General features: G+C 39.3%; 1 protein-coding gene across 3 annotated transcripts in view; it reads right to left on the bottom strand.

Moving 5' to 3' along the window:
- Positions 1-1,667: 1,667 nt before the first annotated feature.
- Positions 1,668-16,555, bottom strand: part of IFI30 (IFI30 lysosomal thiol reductase) — a 33,197-nt gene continuing 18,309 nt past the window's right edge. For all 3 annotated transcript variants that reach the window (XM_063455585.1, XM_063455586.1, XM_063455587.1), the window contains 6 exons: positions 13,193-13,387; positions 12,041-12,115; positions 10,367-10,462; positions 6,257-6,409; positions 3,954-4,022; positions 1,668-2,916 (listed from right to left, as the gene is read on the bottom strand). In XM_063455585.1, the coding sequence (XP_063311655.1) occupies positions 2,842-2,916; positions 3,954-4,022; positions 6,257-6,409; positions 10,367-10,462; positions 12,041-12,115; positions 13,193-13,387 (663 nt within the window). In that variant the 3' untranslated portion in view covers positions 1,668-2,841. The remainder of the gene's footprint in view (positions 2,917-3,953; positions 4,023-6,256; positions 6,410-10,366; positions 10,463-12,040; positions 12,116-13,192; positions 13,388-16,555) is intronic.

Here is a 16,555-nt window from a genome sequence, read left to right as displayed (position 1 = left end):
CATAGGATGGTGTTATTTTGTTTAAGAGAACAGGCTGGCACAAATGACAAATTTGAGTTTGTGGTCAACATGGTTAAAATTCTTCAAGTTGGTGACATTGTTTTAGACGTGCTGTGCAATGCACATTTTACAACTTGTAGTAAAGGCAAAATTTCCAGAAGGCAATTCCACTGTGGCAACCTTACATGATCATTGTGGGAGGATTGCCAGGCATATCCACCATAGTGTGAGCTTGCCAAGTCTTGAGTCAGAAGCAAGAGAAGGCAGACCTTTTCACACACCATCTATGACAAGATGCTAGTACATGATTGAACTCCACTTTGGAAATACTGGAGAGTGTTCAGGAGCAGAAGAGGGCTTACATCTTACCAGTACATTAATGACTCCGCTGTGTAGAGAGGATTGGACAATTATAGGGCAGTTAGTGACAGTCCTTAAACTATTTAGTGATACCACTGAATACCTCAGCCTGGGCACTGCCAGTCTAGGACAGGTGATCCACCAGTTTACACATCTGCAGGGCAAGATGGATGCCTTCTTTCAGAACCACAAGCCATGTTTCAGGAGATACAGGAAGGAAGTACACACCCCAACAGTAAACACCAGGGGATAGAGAATAAACCATAGAGTTAGTTGCATGTAAACCAAACATAACATCCATAACAGTTCCAGGTGGCTCACTATATATTAGTGTAACAGCAATGGCGAAGAGGCTCAAGGATCCGCTGAAAGTTCACCTGTGTGAATGACTTGATAAATCTCCTGAACTGATACTAGGATGAAGGGGAAGCTATCACTCAGATCCAACAGCCTGCCATGTTGGAGGGTGAAGCTTATCAATAGGGTGTCCCAGAAATAGTCAGAGTATTCCTCTGTGAACCTCCTTTGCCCCCTACTGCTGACCATCTTAGATACTGGGATGACAAAGAAAGCATGTGGTCTGCACGCTCTCTGGTTGCCTAGGAACCGGTCATACCCACAAATGACTGTTCAAAGTGAATGCGTGTTGTCCGTTACAAGGAATTTACAGAATCCTCAGTGCTCAGAAATGTCAAATTTGCCTTCCTGAAGTTAAATCTGGCCAAGCTGAGGTGCTCTGATTTACATTTTGATACTAATTCTTTAAGTTATGGTTTCTCTTCTAGTTGGTATATGTGAAAAATCAGATGTGCGGGTGAAAATAAATTATAACTGACAATTTTCCAGGTGATGCAGCACAGTGAGAATTATATTCTTCTTTTTCTACTTTCTGGTGATAGGTTTGAAATAAATAACTCACGTTTCCACAATTGGATCCCTGTTGCTTCTACAGGACTCTGTGTGTGTCTAAGAATATGGATCTGTGTCTGTGTATCTCTGTGTGTCTGTTCACATGTGGATCTGTGTGTAAGCATTGGGTAGTGAAGATCTGCAACTCTCATGAGAGTGGATGACTTGCGTTAGTAGTACCTCCGGGTAATTGTGTTGGAGACCCCTGCTATAATGGAAGTGGAGGTTTCCTGTTTCCACATCATGTTAAAAACAAAGAAACTAAACAAAATATTGACACACTCATAGAATAATGATGTAACTAGTTTGACACAATATAATGTATTACAGTGTTACAGAAAGCCATATTGCATTAGACACAGAGTAACAATTTGCTTTCAGACATACGAAAAGAGAGCTAGGAAATACAATTTTTATTTATTTTACAAACTGATTCTGCAGAAAGCCAATTGCATAATATTCTTGCTTACTCAGTGCTAAGTAGTTTTCCAAAAATAACTGCGTCCTAAATCTTAATAATTGACTAAGGGAATGACTTTGACCTTCATGTGTCAAAGCGTGGGCCAAAGTGTTACAAAAGAAATTCAACAGAACCTAACAGACAAAATGTAAATGAGCACTCCAAGCACCATATTTACAACAGGGCACTTTAGTATTTATGTGCCACGGGTGCCCAATCCTCCATCGCCTAGTGCAAGTTGTCAAACCATTTTAGAATGGATGGACTTCTTACCTGGGGTCCATCGAGCTCTGATCCCCACTTCCATTACTTTCTATGTTTGAGCTTCTGTAAGCTGATCACTCTCAGGAATGAACTTCCAGTTCTCTGTGTGAAGTAGTTGAGGTGAAGGACTACTCCTGACGGGACCCATGTAAGAAGTCAAACTGTTTGAAAACAATTTGACTTCTTATAATGTGCGGGTGTCAGATGGTATCTGCCATCACAACTACTACAATACAGTACTACGGTAGTGGTTATGATGCTTATAGTTTAGAAAACATTTGTCCATCTGAAAGACTGCATGTAGTAGAATATTTACACGCAATGACACCTAAATAATAATGAAAACACCTCTTAGCTTTGGCCAAGTTGGCTTAAAATATTGAGCCGTATGGGTTAAAATATGTGCATATGTCTCTATCACACTTATTTGTATTTGTTAACATCACAGTAATGTGTGTTTTGTACTAACATTAACCTTATTGGACATACCTTACCTCGGAAAATTCAACACATTTCTTAAAGTATACATTTGTCACAGTGAATGTTGTACTTGAGGGCTGGAAATAGCCACAGGGCTAGTTCTGAGACAAAATGCAAAATAACTAAAATTTTATGAGGGGATATTGGGAAAATCTTTCAAATGGAATAGGTTAAAACATGACATAGGGCATATGCACACAGCTATTCTAAAAAAAACAACAACAAGGAGTATATAGAGGAGATGGACTAAATTGGACAGTTAATTATAACATAGCATTGTAACTTATCATCTAGATTTTAAAAACAATACTTCTTAAGACAGGGGAAGTGGAATATGAAAACAGAAAAAGAGGGGAACAGCAAATGATTCACTTTAGACAGAGCAATTCCCTTTTTAATGGAATCACTTCCTTCTTCTGCGAACAAGCACCTGGCTTGGAACCCTGGTTCAAAAGAAAAATATAAAGGAATGAGCATTATTTGAAGCCTGAATGGCCCCTAATTAACATCTTAGGCTTTACATTTAAAAACATGTCATGTTTTAAGAATGATAGATAAACTCCAGTAGACATAAATTGATAATAAATACAATATTATGTATGTAAAATGTGTAAATAAGGCTTTTCAAATATAGATTTCCGTTGCAGCTTTGCTTTCAATTTTCTGGCTATGAGGTTTCTAATCAACATAGAAAAAAGTCTGTCAATGTTTAAGTATATATAGTTCATGTAGTATATTGGATCACACAATCTAAAGGGACTCTAAAGGCAACCGGACCACTTCATCTCAATGAAGTGGTCTGGATATCACATTCCTCTAGTTTTATCCCTGCAAGTGAATAAATTGTCGTTATACAGGAATAGTAATGTTTACATTGCAGGATTTAAATGCCTCTGACAGCCATTAGAGGCACTGCCAACTGCTAAGAGGAAAAGGTAGGTATGCGTATAATAACATCTATTATAAACTGTGGGGAGGTTAGAATAAACACTGCCACCCCACACCCAACAAACGTAACTACCCATAAACAACATCACTGCAACTCATGCACAGTGACGCACAATTACATACAAACAGCAACAAACATCAGCCACAGCTGCCCACACGCATCACTAACAGCTAGACACACAGAAGAACACAAAGTAGCCCTAGTTACCCACACACAATCAGTCACAACTGAAGTTCCGATATCAGCTTTTCACTTTTGATAAATGTTAGCTGAACTACAACTCATGGAAAGTTTATCTGTGCTTCTTGATGGTATAAACTTGTGTTACCAGCCACAAGGGAGTACTTAAAAAGGATGGAAGTTAGACAGAGGAGGCAGTCTTAAGATGCAGAATGCTTAATCCCTCCCCTCCCCTCCCCCACCCCTCACCCCCCCTTGAGCATGCAAGTAATCAGCTAATTATATAGGCCAAAAGCTATAAAATAAATAATTTACTAGTTTATTAAATATGTGTCAAAGACATTTACTTACTGTGTATGTTTCACAAACAAGGTTGAATAGTGCGTTCTGAGCCCGATTTTGAATATCATCAGTGTGTTCCTAAGAGAAATAAAATGATTAAATCATGTAATTAAATTCAAGATGTGGAACATTAATGCTTAAACGATTAAGGATCAAAGAAATGTTTGTGATTGATTTTCAACTCATACTAGTTCTGTTATCCACAACATGTGGACTGAAAGGTCCACTTTCAGCAAATATAGCTGAAAAGAACTGATGCACGGGTCAACTGCCTTGTTAAAAGAACACTCAAAGCACTACAACCACTAGAGCGCGATTAAGTGGTGGTTATGGTGCTAGGAGTGCGCTCACCTCTCTGCCCCTTCCCATTGTAAGGAGTCAAACTCTTTTTGAATGGTTTCACTTTGTCAGGTGCCACAAGCTGTGTCCACCTTGAAGGAGAATCTCAAGTCTTGAGCAAGAACTTCCGTTAGCTCTCCTGAACTAAATCCTGAAATGCAGGGCTAGCTCATTGGCTGAGAATGTCAGCTGATTACACACAGCCAATTAGCTAAGCCCTGCACTGCAGACCTTATCATCCAGCTTTCTGTGGTTAGTAGTGGAAAGGTGATTGGTGACCTGCAGACCCCAGGTAAAAAAAATAAAAATATGTTCTAAAACTCCTTATAATGGGGTTGGGGTGGTTGTGGTGTTATACTGGTTGTGGTGTTCTTTAACCCAGTTCTAAGTACATAGCATGTATCTCTAAGTTCCTTGGCTACATACCAGTTTTGGTAAGGTAACTATACCTTGGTTTTTAGCAAAGTTTTAGGTGGTAATAAATTAATATTTTGTACATATTGCGCCAGAGACATTTTTTGTTTGTTGTTTGTATTTTATTGGAATCTGGAGGAATTGCAGTCTACTTGGCAGCACTGATTGTGTGCATAGATGCACAATTTTGATTTTTTTTTTTGCACATTCATGCACATTGACACTTTATACATAGTAGCACATTTGGTATTTGTTTGCACATAAATGTTGTAACTTGAATATGTGTTATTGGTAGACCCTTGCATTATCATACAGGGTTCCAGGTGGATGCCAAAGATTGAGGAACATATGACTATGCATTAGTGTATCTTCTAGACTTGTCCATAACGAGATATTACGCTTCTGATGAATAATTTTTTCTAAAGATAGGAAATTTTTTAGGGCACTAGAATTTCGACCAGATGTCGGTTCAGCTCGACTGAATACCGGTTCATGAAATAAATCAGGAGAACAACCCAAAAAAGGTGCAATAATAGGACAATCAACGTGTAGCAAAATACATACATAATATAATATTTTACAGTACAAGCAGTTTCCCACCATTTGGTTAACAGATCTAGTGAGAAAAATAACCAATAGAAAGATAAAGAGGAGGAGTTAAAAAAATCTTTATTTATATATTATATATTTATTAAAATCTAGATTTAAAAAACTTTTCTTACGGCTCCTCCTATTTTACCTACCTCACTTCCTATCAATCATCTCTTTTTTTGGCAATACTTTATCGAATAGCAGTCAGTCAATAAATAGAGGAAATTGGCAGTGACAAGTACGTTTTTGGCCCTGCTAGTAGCATAGGACTTCATATATTGACACCTGTCATTAAATCGGCATTGTCACCCCCCACGAAAAAGTTTTGATTGTGTTGGAATTTCACTTAAATTTCAACCCAGTCAAGAGATATACAGAGATAAAGTAGGGACTTCTTTGTCTCTGTATTTCACCTTCACCTAACTTTCATAGACTCAGGGCGGAGGCTAAGAGTCATCCCCGACAGCCATCACTAGTGCCGGCTGCAGAGAATTGGCTGTGTCTATGGAGGGTCTTGCGGGATCCTCCATAGGCATCAATGCTAAATTCTCACACATGCACGAGAGTACAGAAGTGATGCCGGCTCCTGGCACTGTAGCACCATGAGTTTAAGAGAAGCAGAGAGAGAAGGATGGCACCAGCGAGGGGTACCTACCCCCGGCCACTGAAACCCCAGTGACGATGTCACCATTGGGGGTCTTTGTGAGTTTGGCAAACTTCCCAGACTGTGAACAGATTTTTTCACTGAAAGACTAATAGGATATTTGTTATTAAACTATAAATTTTCTTTTAAATATTGCATAATCTGGAAGTTTGAACACAGTGAAATGTATGGCTCATTTAACCCCTTAAGGACACATGACATGTGTGACATGTCATGATTCCCTTTTATTCCAGACGCTTTATCCTTAAGGGGTTAAACCAGTTGAGCTAGATGGTAACTTTATTAAGCAGAAGATGGCACTCACCCCATTGAGGACAATCCAAGGTACATATTGGTGTGGAGGCTTTAGGCTCCCTGTTTTCAGGGCATTCTGGTGCATCAACTTGTTTCCCAAGTCACCACTTGCACATTCTCTCACTTGTTTGGATGATAGGGCTGGGTTAAAAGCTGTAAGACACTTTGTGGAAATGAAATAGAAAAATGATTTAGAAGCTTGTAGCACAGATGCCATATAGTTGAAAGAGGTATGCATACAATAGATCAATAGTCTCACCTATCAAGTAAAATACATTGTAAATGTGGACAAACTTTTTTAAACATATGAACAAGAGTCTAAAATAAACAAGGTAAAGTTACTGTTGGGAAAAGTATCTACAAATACTCTCCAGTTACTTATCTTTAAAACCCTTGTAATAATGTTAGGTATATATATATATTGGCTAACTTAGTCATTTTGCATTGCATAATCTAGTGGGGATTCATACAATAAGTATAATGAATAAAGTATAATAATATTTTATATTTTAAAGGGACATTCTAAGCACCACTACATCTTAAAGGAACACTATAGTGAGAAACTGTTTTGTTTTTAATTAAACATGTTTGTGTAAAATCCAAAAATAATCTTTTTTTTTCCCAGCACCAAGATACAGTCCTTGCAGCAGCCCAATCCATCTCCTTCGTGGTCATCAAGCTTGATTACCTTCCATCCAATAATTTGCATAAGAAAACAATGTGAACAAAAAGGTCTTGAATAGCCAACCAAATGCTTCTTAAAGAGAAGCATTGGATCCAATGCTTCTCCCCCCCCCCCTCCCCCAGGGATTACTGCAGTATAATGCAGGCACACTCAAATCTGAGCTGACTGCATTATTAGTAGTAGTAAGTGAACATTTGGCGTCCTTGTGCATTGCGTGAGGATAGGGCCGTCTTTAATATTGACCGGACCCTGGGCAACCATTTGCTTGGGGCCCCTGGATCCTGCCCCCGCCAGACATAATAACACACATACATAGCGACATACACTGACAGACATACTGACACACATGCAGACACATACACTAACACACACACATTGACAGAAATACTGACACACACACAGAGACATACACTACAGACATACTGACACACACACACACACACACACATACACTGCCAGACATACTGACACACACACAGACACATATACTGACACACATACACAGACATACACTGCCAGACATACTGACACACATACACAAAGACATACAATGACAGACATACTGGCATACACAGACACACTGACATACACAGACAGACATACTGACATATACACTGACAGACATACTGACACAAGCACAGACACATACACTAACAGACATACTGACATAAACATACACTGACAGACATACTGACACTAGCACAGACACATACACTGACAGACATACTGACATAAATATACACTGACAGACATCCTGACACAAACACAGACACTTACACTGACAGACATACTGACAAACATACTGACAAAAACACAGGCACATACACAGACAGACATACTGACATAAATTTACACTTTTAAACCCACCCTCTAGTTTCCTACCTTGGAAGGTGGTTCCCCAGTGTCCAGACTGAAGGCTGAGGCTGTTGGGATCTGCCTCTCCCGACACAGGCTCCCTCCTTCGTCTCCCGCGCGGCTGCTCTCCTTAGTGGGAGGAAGTGACTCGCAGCCGTCACTTCCTCCCAGCGCTGCCAAAAATCAAAGGGCCCGGTCGCGCTGTTAAAGGGCTACAGCGTGCGACCGGGCTCCTGCTTATAATCCCCTCCCGGTGGCCTCCTTAATGTGCGGGCCAGCAGACCCATGGGGGAAAAATTGTTGAGGGCAGCGGGGCCCACGGGGCAGCCTCTTTGGCCCCCCCAAGAGTAACTGGGCCCGGGGCAGCTGCCCCATTTGCCCCGCGTTAAAGACGGCCCTGCGTGAGGACATTGAACGTAAAGTTTAAAGTTCAATCTATTCTCAACAAGGAAACACCATCATTGTTGTATTTCCGAAACAGTAATGATTTACATTGCTGTCAGGGTCACAATACCATGACCACTTCATTAAGATGAAGTGGCATTGATGCTTAGAGTGTCCCTTTAAGTTAGTGGTTCTGGTGCAAATAGATTGTCCCTGCAATCTCAACAATGAGAAACAGGTAGTGTTCACATTGCTTCCTAGGGACACCTCTAGTGTCACTCAGACAGTCACAAGAGGTACTTCCTGCTGCAGTCCTGCTATTTAATAATGTCCCCACACCAGTCCCCACCTATTGGCGCCAGGTGAGGATTCTAATAATATACAGGGGGTCTAATGTTCCCACCCACTAATAATATTATTCTTGGAGGAGGACCTAATGTTCCCTCTTCAAGTGGGAGTTCTAAATAATTATACAATGAGACATGGACATGGAATTGTCCACCCCCCAAAATTGCTATTTTCTCGCTCCCCTGCAGTCTTAAGGGTCCCCAATTAACTAGCCATACCCACTAGTCTGAAATCTTCTTTTTTGTAAATCTTATCTCCAGTGCCAAAAATGGCCAAATAAGAAAGTATAATACAGCAGAGCAACTCTTACAATAATGTATTTTTCTTTTTTTAAACGGATACAAAAATAACAATTGCACACAAAAAAAAAACAACAGATCAGTCCTCCCCACGAGGTCTCCTCACAGAATGAGGCGTCACAGTAGGAAAAGCCCTTTAAGAGAAAAGCCCTTTCCCACACATTGCATTCCCATTAGAGCACTCTAATTCGTTGACTTGTAAGCTAACCAACCAAAGCAATATGACAGGCAAGTCTCACTTCTTTCGAGACTTGCTTTGGGAATATGAATGACAGTGAAGGATAATTTGGGAATGTGTATCCTATAGGATGCATTTGGTCCTAGATTTTAGTAAAACCACTACCTTGCAAATATTCTGAATCCTATACTTTGTATAGGATTTAGATATGAAAGCAATAATTTAAATTCTGACCATATTTGGCTTTAGTAAATTTGAGAATTGGGATATTAATGGCAATTAATGATAATTTGCAAATGTGCACCCAGCCGGATGCATTCGGTCCAGAGTTTTAATAAAACTGGTGCTTTATTATTCTGAATTCTATATGTTTACACAGACACAGACACAGTGTCGTGGCTCTCCGTTCTTCTGCTGGCGTGGCCACACTTAAACTAAGCGGCCACACCGACAGAGATATTGTATACTTACCTTGGTCGTGGCAAACCGCTGCCCAACCTCCTTCCGTTCCGGTCCCCAGCGAGTATGACGTTCCTAGAGACGCCAGCCGCTGCAGTTTCAGGTTTAATAGGAAACTCACCTTCGCCCACATCAAAGATGGTGCCAACGTGCGTGCAACGTCAAGTCATAGACGAGCATGCACGTTTTGGGGTCAGCAGCAATTACAACCTTAAGAGGGCTATCTAAACCCAAATTACCTTTTGGTCAGTCGTGGTTTCCACTAGCTGGTTATCCGAGATTGTGTTCCTGATCGTGTTTTTTCTGGTATTTGACTTTGGCTTTGTTTTGACTTCCCTGATTTCTGGTATTCTTGACTTCTGGCTTTCCTCATCATTGTGTCACGTTCTGTGTCCCTGAACTCAGCAAGTATTTTGACTACTCTCCGGTACGTTAAGTTCGGCCATTCTAAGGTCTGGTTAAACGTTATCCTTAGTCCTCCTAGGTGTGATACTATTCTGCGTGCTGGATCAATTATAATCCTGACACACATACATTAGTACTACAAGGGCACTCTGGCCATGGGCTAGCCTTTGCAGGATGGAACATCTCAATTGCACAGAAGGCTGATCTACCTCCTCCTACTGTGTGACTAAGGGCACAGTTTCAACTGATCTGCCCCACCCAAGGCCTCTTTATAACTACCAATATAAGAAGATACAATCAAATGAAAGCCTTCTCTATTCTTAAAAAAAATATATATATATATATATATATATATATATATATATATATATAGTACCGGTATTTTTAGCTGCAGTGAATGAGAAGGACTTTACAGTTGAACAAACACACAGCACAAATTACAAAATGTATCTGGTTTTTATTGTGAAGCATAAAATAGGCAGTAAACAATTGTAGAGGTTAACTTACTGTTTCGAAAATCATGCTGACGTTTCCAGAATATTCCATACAGAATATAACTGTAAAATAATCATCCACGTTTTTCAGAAAATACATTAGGCAGGCCTGTGTGGAGATACACAGAGATTAGATATAATTTAAGTATGCATAAATAATATATATAATATATAAACTTTATCAAGTAGATAGTACAACTTCTAAATTGTATCTCCGTTCGAAGTTTGTAATGTTTGTGTTAGCATGCCGACATCTTTGTTTACCTGTGCTGACAGTAACTTAAGACCACGTACAGGTCAGCATCTAGGGCTCTCATGTTAAACAAGAAGCTAAGACCACCAATTAAGTAAGTTTACAGTCTAAAATTCCAAGACCTTAAACACACCAACAATATGGAGCTCTTAGAAAAGAGGAACATTAGGATAGAAAAGAGGGACAAAGCGCTAGGGGCTCAAAATAAGGAATGTCCCTCCTAAACAGGGACACTTGGGAGGCATGGATGTCTGAGCCGTTGATGTTACTAAAACAACTAGCAAACAATACATATATAGCATTATTGAGCATTTGTTAAGAAAACACAGTAAGGTATCAGTGTAGAATCTACATAAAGTTCATTGGAAAGCTTACATAATTGAACAGGAAGTCAAAGTTAGGGAAATTCCCTGGATACATTGTAGCTATATTAGGCAGCATTGCAACATTAAAATGAATGTAAATGTTATATAAATTCTAATAAGAGTTAAAGGGAAATTACCATTACTGAAAATTAAAGATCACTTGTAATATAGCCTCCTTGTTTATTATTGTGCAATGAATACGCATAATTTAATAAGTTTTTAGGTCATCCTCTGATTAATCCATGCTATTTGAAGGAAACCATCTTTACCTCTATTTGACCATGAGAACCAAGTATCTGTGAAGATCATGGACAGTTTGGAGGTCTTAAAGAATCCCAGAGTACATTTTGAGATGCACTCTAGGTCTTTATTGACTGTGTGGTTTTCTTTTTATCAGATAAACTGTGCTTCAAATCGTCATCCCCCAGAGAGCTAAGAAAATCTTAAGATATACCAAAAAGAGGTATTTACTTGTATTTATGCATTACAAAACAATATGCAAAGAGGCATGTAATCCTTCATTTCTACATAGTAATAAAAAAAAAAAGCTGTCTGTTTTTCTTTGTTCCAGCATAGGTCTGTCATAAGGGCAAAAAAAGTGCTCACCAAGAGAAGCTATTGATAAGACAAGGTGGAGTGCAAAACACAACTGTAAAAGTGAAAAACATTTCATACCCAGCAAAGTCGGCAGCCATTTTCTGCCATTGTGTGCAGGTTCATGTAAGATCCAGTAATTGAGGTCTATGGGCAACCAACACTGGTGGTATTTGAAAACTGCAAAGACACTGAATCTTCCCTGTTCTTTTAATTAATAACTAAAATGCAGGTAACCTCAGCACGCTGCAGAGACGACACTGGAGCATACTTCACAAGGCACACAATAACAAACGTTATTCACTAATGTGTGTAACTGGAAGTATTACAAAATATTATTGGGGAAAAAAAAGTAGAAATTGTCTTTTTATATGTTTACCATAGGCCTATCTATGAAGTCATATGGGCCGTTCTCATAATATAATTTAACAATTTCTATAATGGGTTCTCAATGCAGAGTTAAAAAATATCATACCTCGATCATGTTTCCCAAACATTCGTCTGGTCCGTGTTGACACTGAAATTCCCATTTTCCACTGTCATTTTTCTCCTGTGGATTAAACATACACATTTAGATATTACATATTGGAAAAAAAAACAAGTCTATAGGATGATGTTGGCACTAATCTTTATGGAACACACAGCACTCTGTAGTGGTTTTGGTGCTGGGAGTGCCCTAGTATCCAACCAATGTAAGGAGCCAAACCATTTAGTAATGCTTCACTTCTTACCGGGGACCTCACCGTTCCACATCTGCTCTCCTCCAGAATCTCTTCACTAAGACATTTGTTTGACCAACATGATAACTACAACTACTTCTCTGCTATATGGTTATAAAATTTTCCCATACTATAATATATAGATTTACACATTTACCCACTGTTTGATACACTTTACTACCTCTATTTCAATATTTAAACAATTGTAATACTTTTTTGGTTAACTACCTCTAAAGTGCCAGTGGGCTATCAAAATATATAACCAAAATATGGTTTTTACAGCACAGTCGTAGAAACAAACTTTACGTTGGCGAATCAAAAACCTGATTAGATGCAAAATAGAAAAGAAAAGCCTGATGACAACACAGATGCAAAATGCAAGACAAACAAGTGTTCAAATTTGCATTCGGATATAAACTTCCTGTTATGTCATTAAACTCTCTATAAATAATGATAGTATTCTAGGAGACGCATATGATAATGGGGCATATCCCAGAGTTCAATCTAAAACAAGATGGAGTAGCAATCCTAGAAGTCATACTCTCATTGGTTCTGGCATTGTGCTTCAAAATGGATCAAACACAATGAAAACTAACACACGGTTTATAAAACTTTGTATCCAACCTGCTTTATAAATAACCCAGTATATGTTCTCTTAGATTAACCCTATACATTTTATAAAATCACCATATTATTATACAACTTAATGTTACTGTAATATGCACCTCCTCATAAAATATTTATAGCCTGTGTGACCATTTGCTTTATTTAGAAGGGGTTGGTATAAAAGTGTAGCAGCAAATGTGTTTGCTACAAACTATTTTTAAGGTAATGACAAAAACAAACCAAACATGATTTTGATACGTATACATAAAATAAAAAGTACATTATGTGTAATTGGATCTTACCATTGCATTCCCATAAGGCACCAGTGTAATGTTCATGATGTCACCTAGCATCAGCCACGTGGGATAGAGTTGAGTAATTATAAAATTGCGACAGCCCCCACAAAGGGATTCATAATACAGCTCTACCTGCACAGCAGGCGAGGAAGACTTCTTAGTGTTAACATGATTGTAAAACTCCAAGCACTGTTTCTCCACCTGTGGATTAAGCAAAGAGTTTGTATCATTAATACTTAACATTCTGACAGAAGACATTTTAGGGTTTCAAACTAATTTACTGTCATAAGCAGCGCAAGCTTCTGTTCTAAGCTCTTTAAAGCTATAATCAAAAGATGGTCTTGTATTCTTATACATAGCTATATTCCCTCTCTCACTCCTTTAATGTATTATGTATTCTGTTGGGACAGCACATGTTGATACAGTGGCTTCACAATTAATAGGGTTGTTTAAAGGGACACTTTGGTCACCAAAACAACTTTAACTTAATGAAGCAGTTTTGGTGTATAGATCATGCCCCTGCAGTCTCACTGCTCAATTCTATGCAATTTAGGAGTTAAATCACTTTGTTTATACACCCAATCACACATCCCTGCATATGACTTGTACAGCCTTCCTAAACATTTCCTGTAAATTGAGATCCAATGTTTATATTTCCTTTCTTGCACAGTCTGTTTAATTTAGAATTTCTTATCCTTTGCACTGTTAATAGCTTGCTAGACCTTGTTTTCGTGCAGGCTGTGTGAGTCACAGCCAAGGGAATTGATTGGGCTGCATGAACAGACTCAGACGTGTTTTCACTACTAAGTGGCAGATAAACTGAGAAGTAAGACTGCAGAGGCATTAACTATACACATAAACTGCTTCATTAAGCTAAAGCTGTTAAACCAGAGGAAGGGTCAAAACAATAACTTTCTCCTTTAAGAGAACAGAATATATTTTGATGAGATTATTAGAGCAATGGTCAAATTAATGTTTTAAGGTATTGGTTCAGATTGAATATAAATTAACAAGTGCGCCATATTAAATGCTTCAGTTATAAAGCAGGTCTGACTGGTAAGGACACACGGGTCTAACCGTATACATAGGGGATCATATCTTCTCTAAAATTGATATAATTTACTGCTTTAGCACCAGAGACAGTCAGGCAGTGAGGAAACGAAAATGTGGGTGGTTTATGGGTAGAAATCTCTTTGAGAGATAAGAGGAGCAATACCTTATGTTGCAAGCCCCCAAATATTGATAACAATGAGGAAGATCAGCTGTTAGCAGAAACTGAAAGCTAAACATTTGGGTAAGACTTTTTATTTTTAGATTGTAATCTCTTAAAACTGAGCTAGTTTCCCAACTTCTGAACCAAAACAAAACATATAACTCCTTCTATGTGCTTGTCCACCACAATGAAATAGTTCCCCTTCAAAGGAACACTCCAATGCTGAAAAAAAGTTTTCCAAAATCACTGATTAGTGTATATATACAACCCCAATAAATATATGTTAACGGAAGCAAAAAACAAATGTCCCTCAGGGAGATTCTCTGAGATTCAGTACTGACATCAGCAGATGGATTTTCTATCTTATAAAACACAGAGCACTCTGTAGTCAAGGTGAAATTCGGTTTGGTAGAATATTGGAACCAAGATTCCAATTTGGAATAGATATTATACCGCTCAGGTGTGGGGGCCCTAAATAACAATAAAAAGGGGGGGACCTATTGTCCTTTCCCCCAGCCCCCACCCCTGAGCGGCGGGTGGGGGCCCTAAATAACAATAAGGGGGGGGGGGCTATAGTTCTTCTCCCCGGCACCCACCCCAGAGCGGCGAGTGGGGGCCCTAAATGAAAATGTGGGGGGGGACCTATTGTCTTCCCCTCCGGCCCCCACCGGTGAGCGGTGGGTGGGTGCCCTAAATTACAAAAAGGGGGGTACCTATTGTCCTCCCCTCTACCCCCACCCATGTACAAATGTGTACAAATAGGACCCACCCCTTATTGTTATTTAGGGCCCCCACGCGCCGCTCATGGGTGGGGGTCGGGTGGAGGACAATAGGTTCACCCCTATTGTAATTTAGGGCCCCCACCCGCCGCTCACCGGTGGGGGCCGGCAGGAGGACAATAGGTTTTCCCACCCCATTTTCATTTAGGGCCCCCACCCGCCGCTCATGGGTGGGGGCAGAGGGGGGGGGCAAGAGGTCCTCCCTTCAGTTTATTAGCCCCCATTCGCTCGGGAGGGGGGATACTAAGGTGGCTCAATCAAGAACCCTATGAGCTATTACTTTAAAGAGTTGCTCCATTACAGTTTAATGACCTAATGCTTTTTGGACTAAAATCAGACAGAACACACGTGAGATTGCACATGTAAATAAACTAAGGGACCACAGCATTTAAAACCTATTTTGGGGCTGCGAAACACTTGCTTTGCTGCTTTTATCAGTCCTGAAAGAACCATTAAAAACCTTTTTCGTACGATGCAAATACCCATCTCACCTCCTCTGGCCTCACCAGCGCCATTGACACCTCCCTTGGCTCCTGCTATTTCCAGCCAACACATACTGTACAGAGTGAGTGTTTTTGAGCAGATGAGGATCAATCACAACCTCACCCTCCATGAACTTTTTAGTCAAAGTAAAATGGTGACCTGTTGCACACAGCCACCATGAAGGGCAAGCGATCCTGGCTTTGTTGAAAGCGAACTATAATGTCTCTTGTAGTTCCTTGAACACTTGTAGCTGGTCTGGGGACTCTTTACCAGCCATCCAGAGGCATAGACTTAGATGGAATTCAGCGGTCTTCTTGAGAGTATTTATTTATTTTTTTTCTCATTTTCTTAGGCTTTGTCTTCATCTTTATACTCTCACTGACTAGTTCAACACTTTAATTTAAATCTGTATATTTCTGCAGTTGCAAAATAACAAAACAAAAAGTTTGGGGCTTTCCAAATCCGATTTAGAAGGTAGGACAAATCAGAAAAAGAAGTGTTTCCAAAGAATCACTCTACATGTACACGTTTTGGCACTATACGGTTTAATGAACTTAAATGTTCTATTTTGCACAATATTAAAACCACTGCTCCTTTGCAGGTAAAACAGAGGATGCAATTGTGTGTCAGAAAGTAATCTGAAACTAATGTTATTTTATTTCCTCAAAATGCTGGTCACAGGGAGTCTGTGGCTGTATACAAACAAATAAACACATATTATTTAGAGGAGACAAAAATATTTCTAATTTTATTACAGTATCTCACAAATGTTTTTGTAAATATTTTATTATATCATTCCATGTGACAACACTGAAGAAATGACACTCTACTACAATGTAAAGTAGTAAGTGTACAGCCTGTATAACTGTAAATGTGCCTGATATTCCGTAGTCA

The sequence above is a fragment of the Pelobates fuscus genome, chromosome 5, assembly GCF_036172605.1.
Source record: "Pelobates fuscus isolate aPelFus1 chromosome 5, aPelFus1.pri, whole genome shotgun sequence".
Classification (NCBI taxonomy): domain Eukaryota; kingdom Metazoa; phylum Chordata; class Amphibia; order Anura; family Pelobatidae; genus Pelobates; species Pelobates fuscus.
This window is presented reverse-complemented; position numbering and strand designations above follow the sequence as displayed.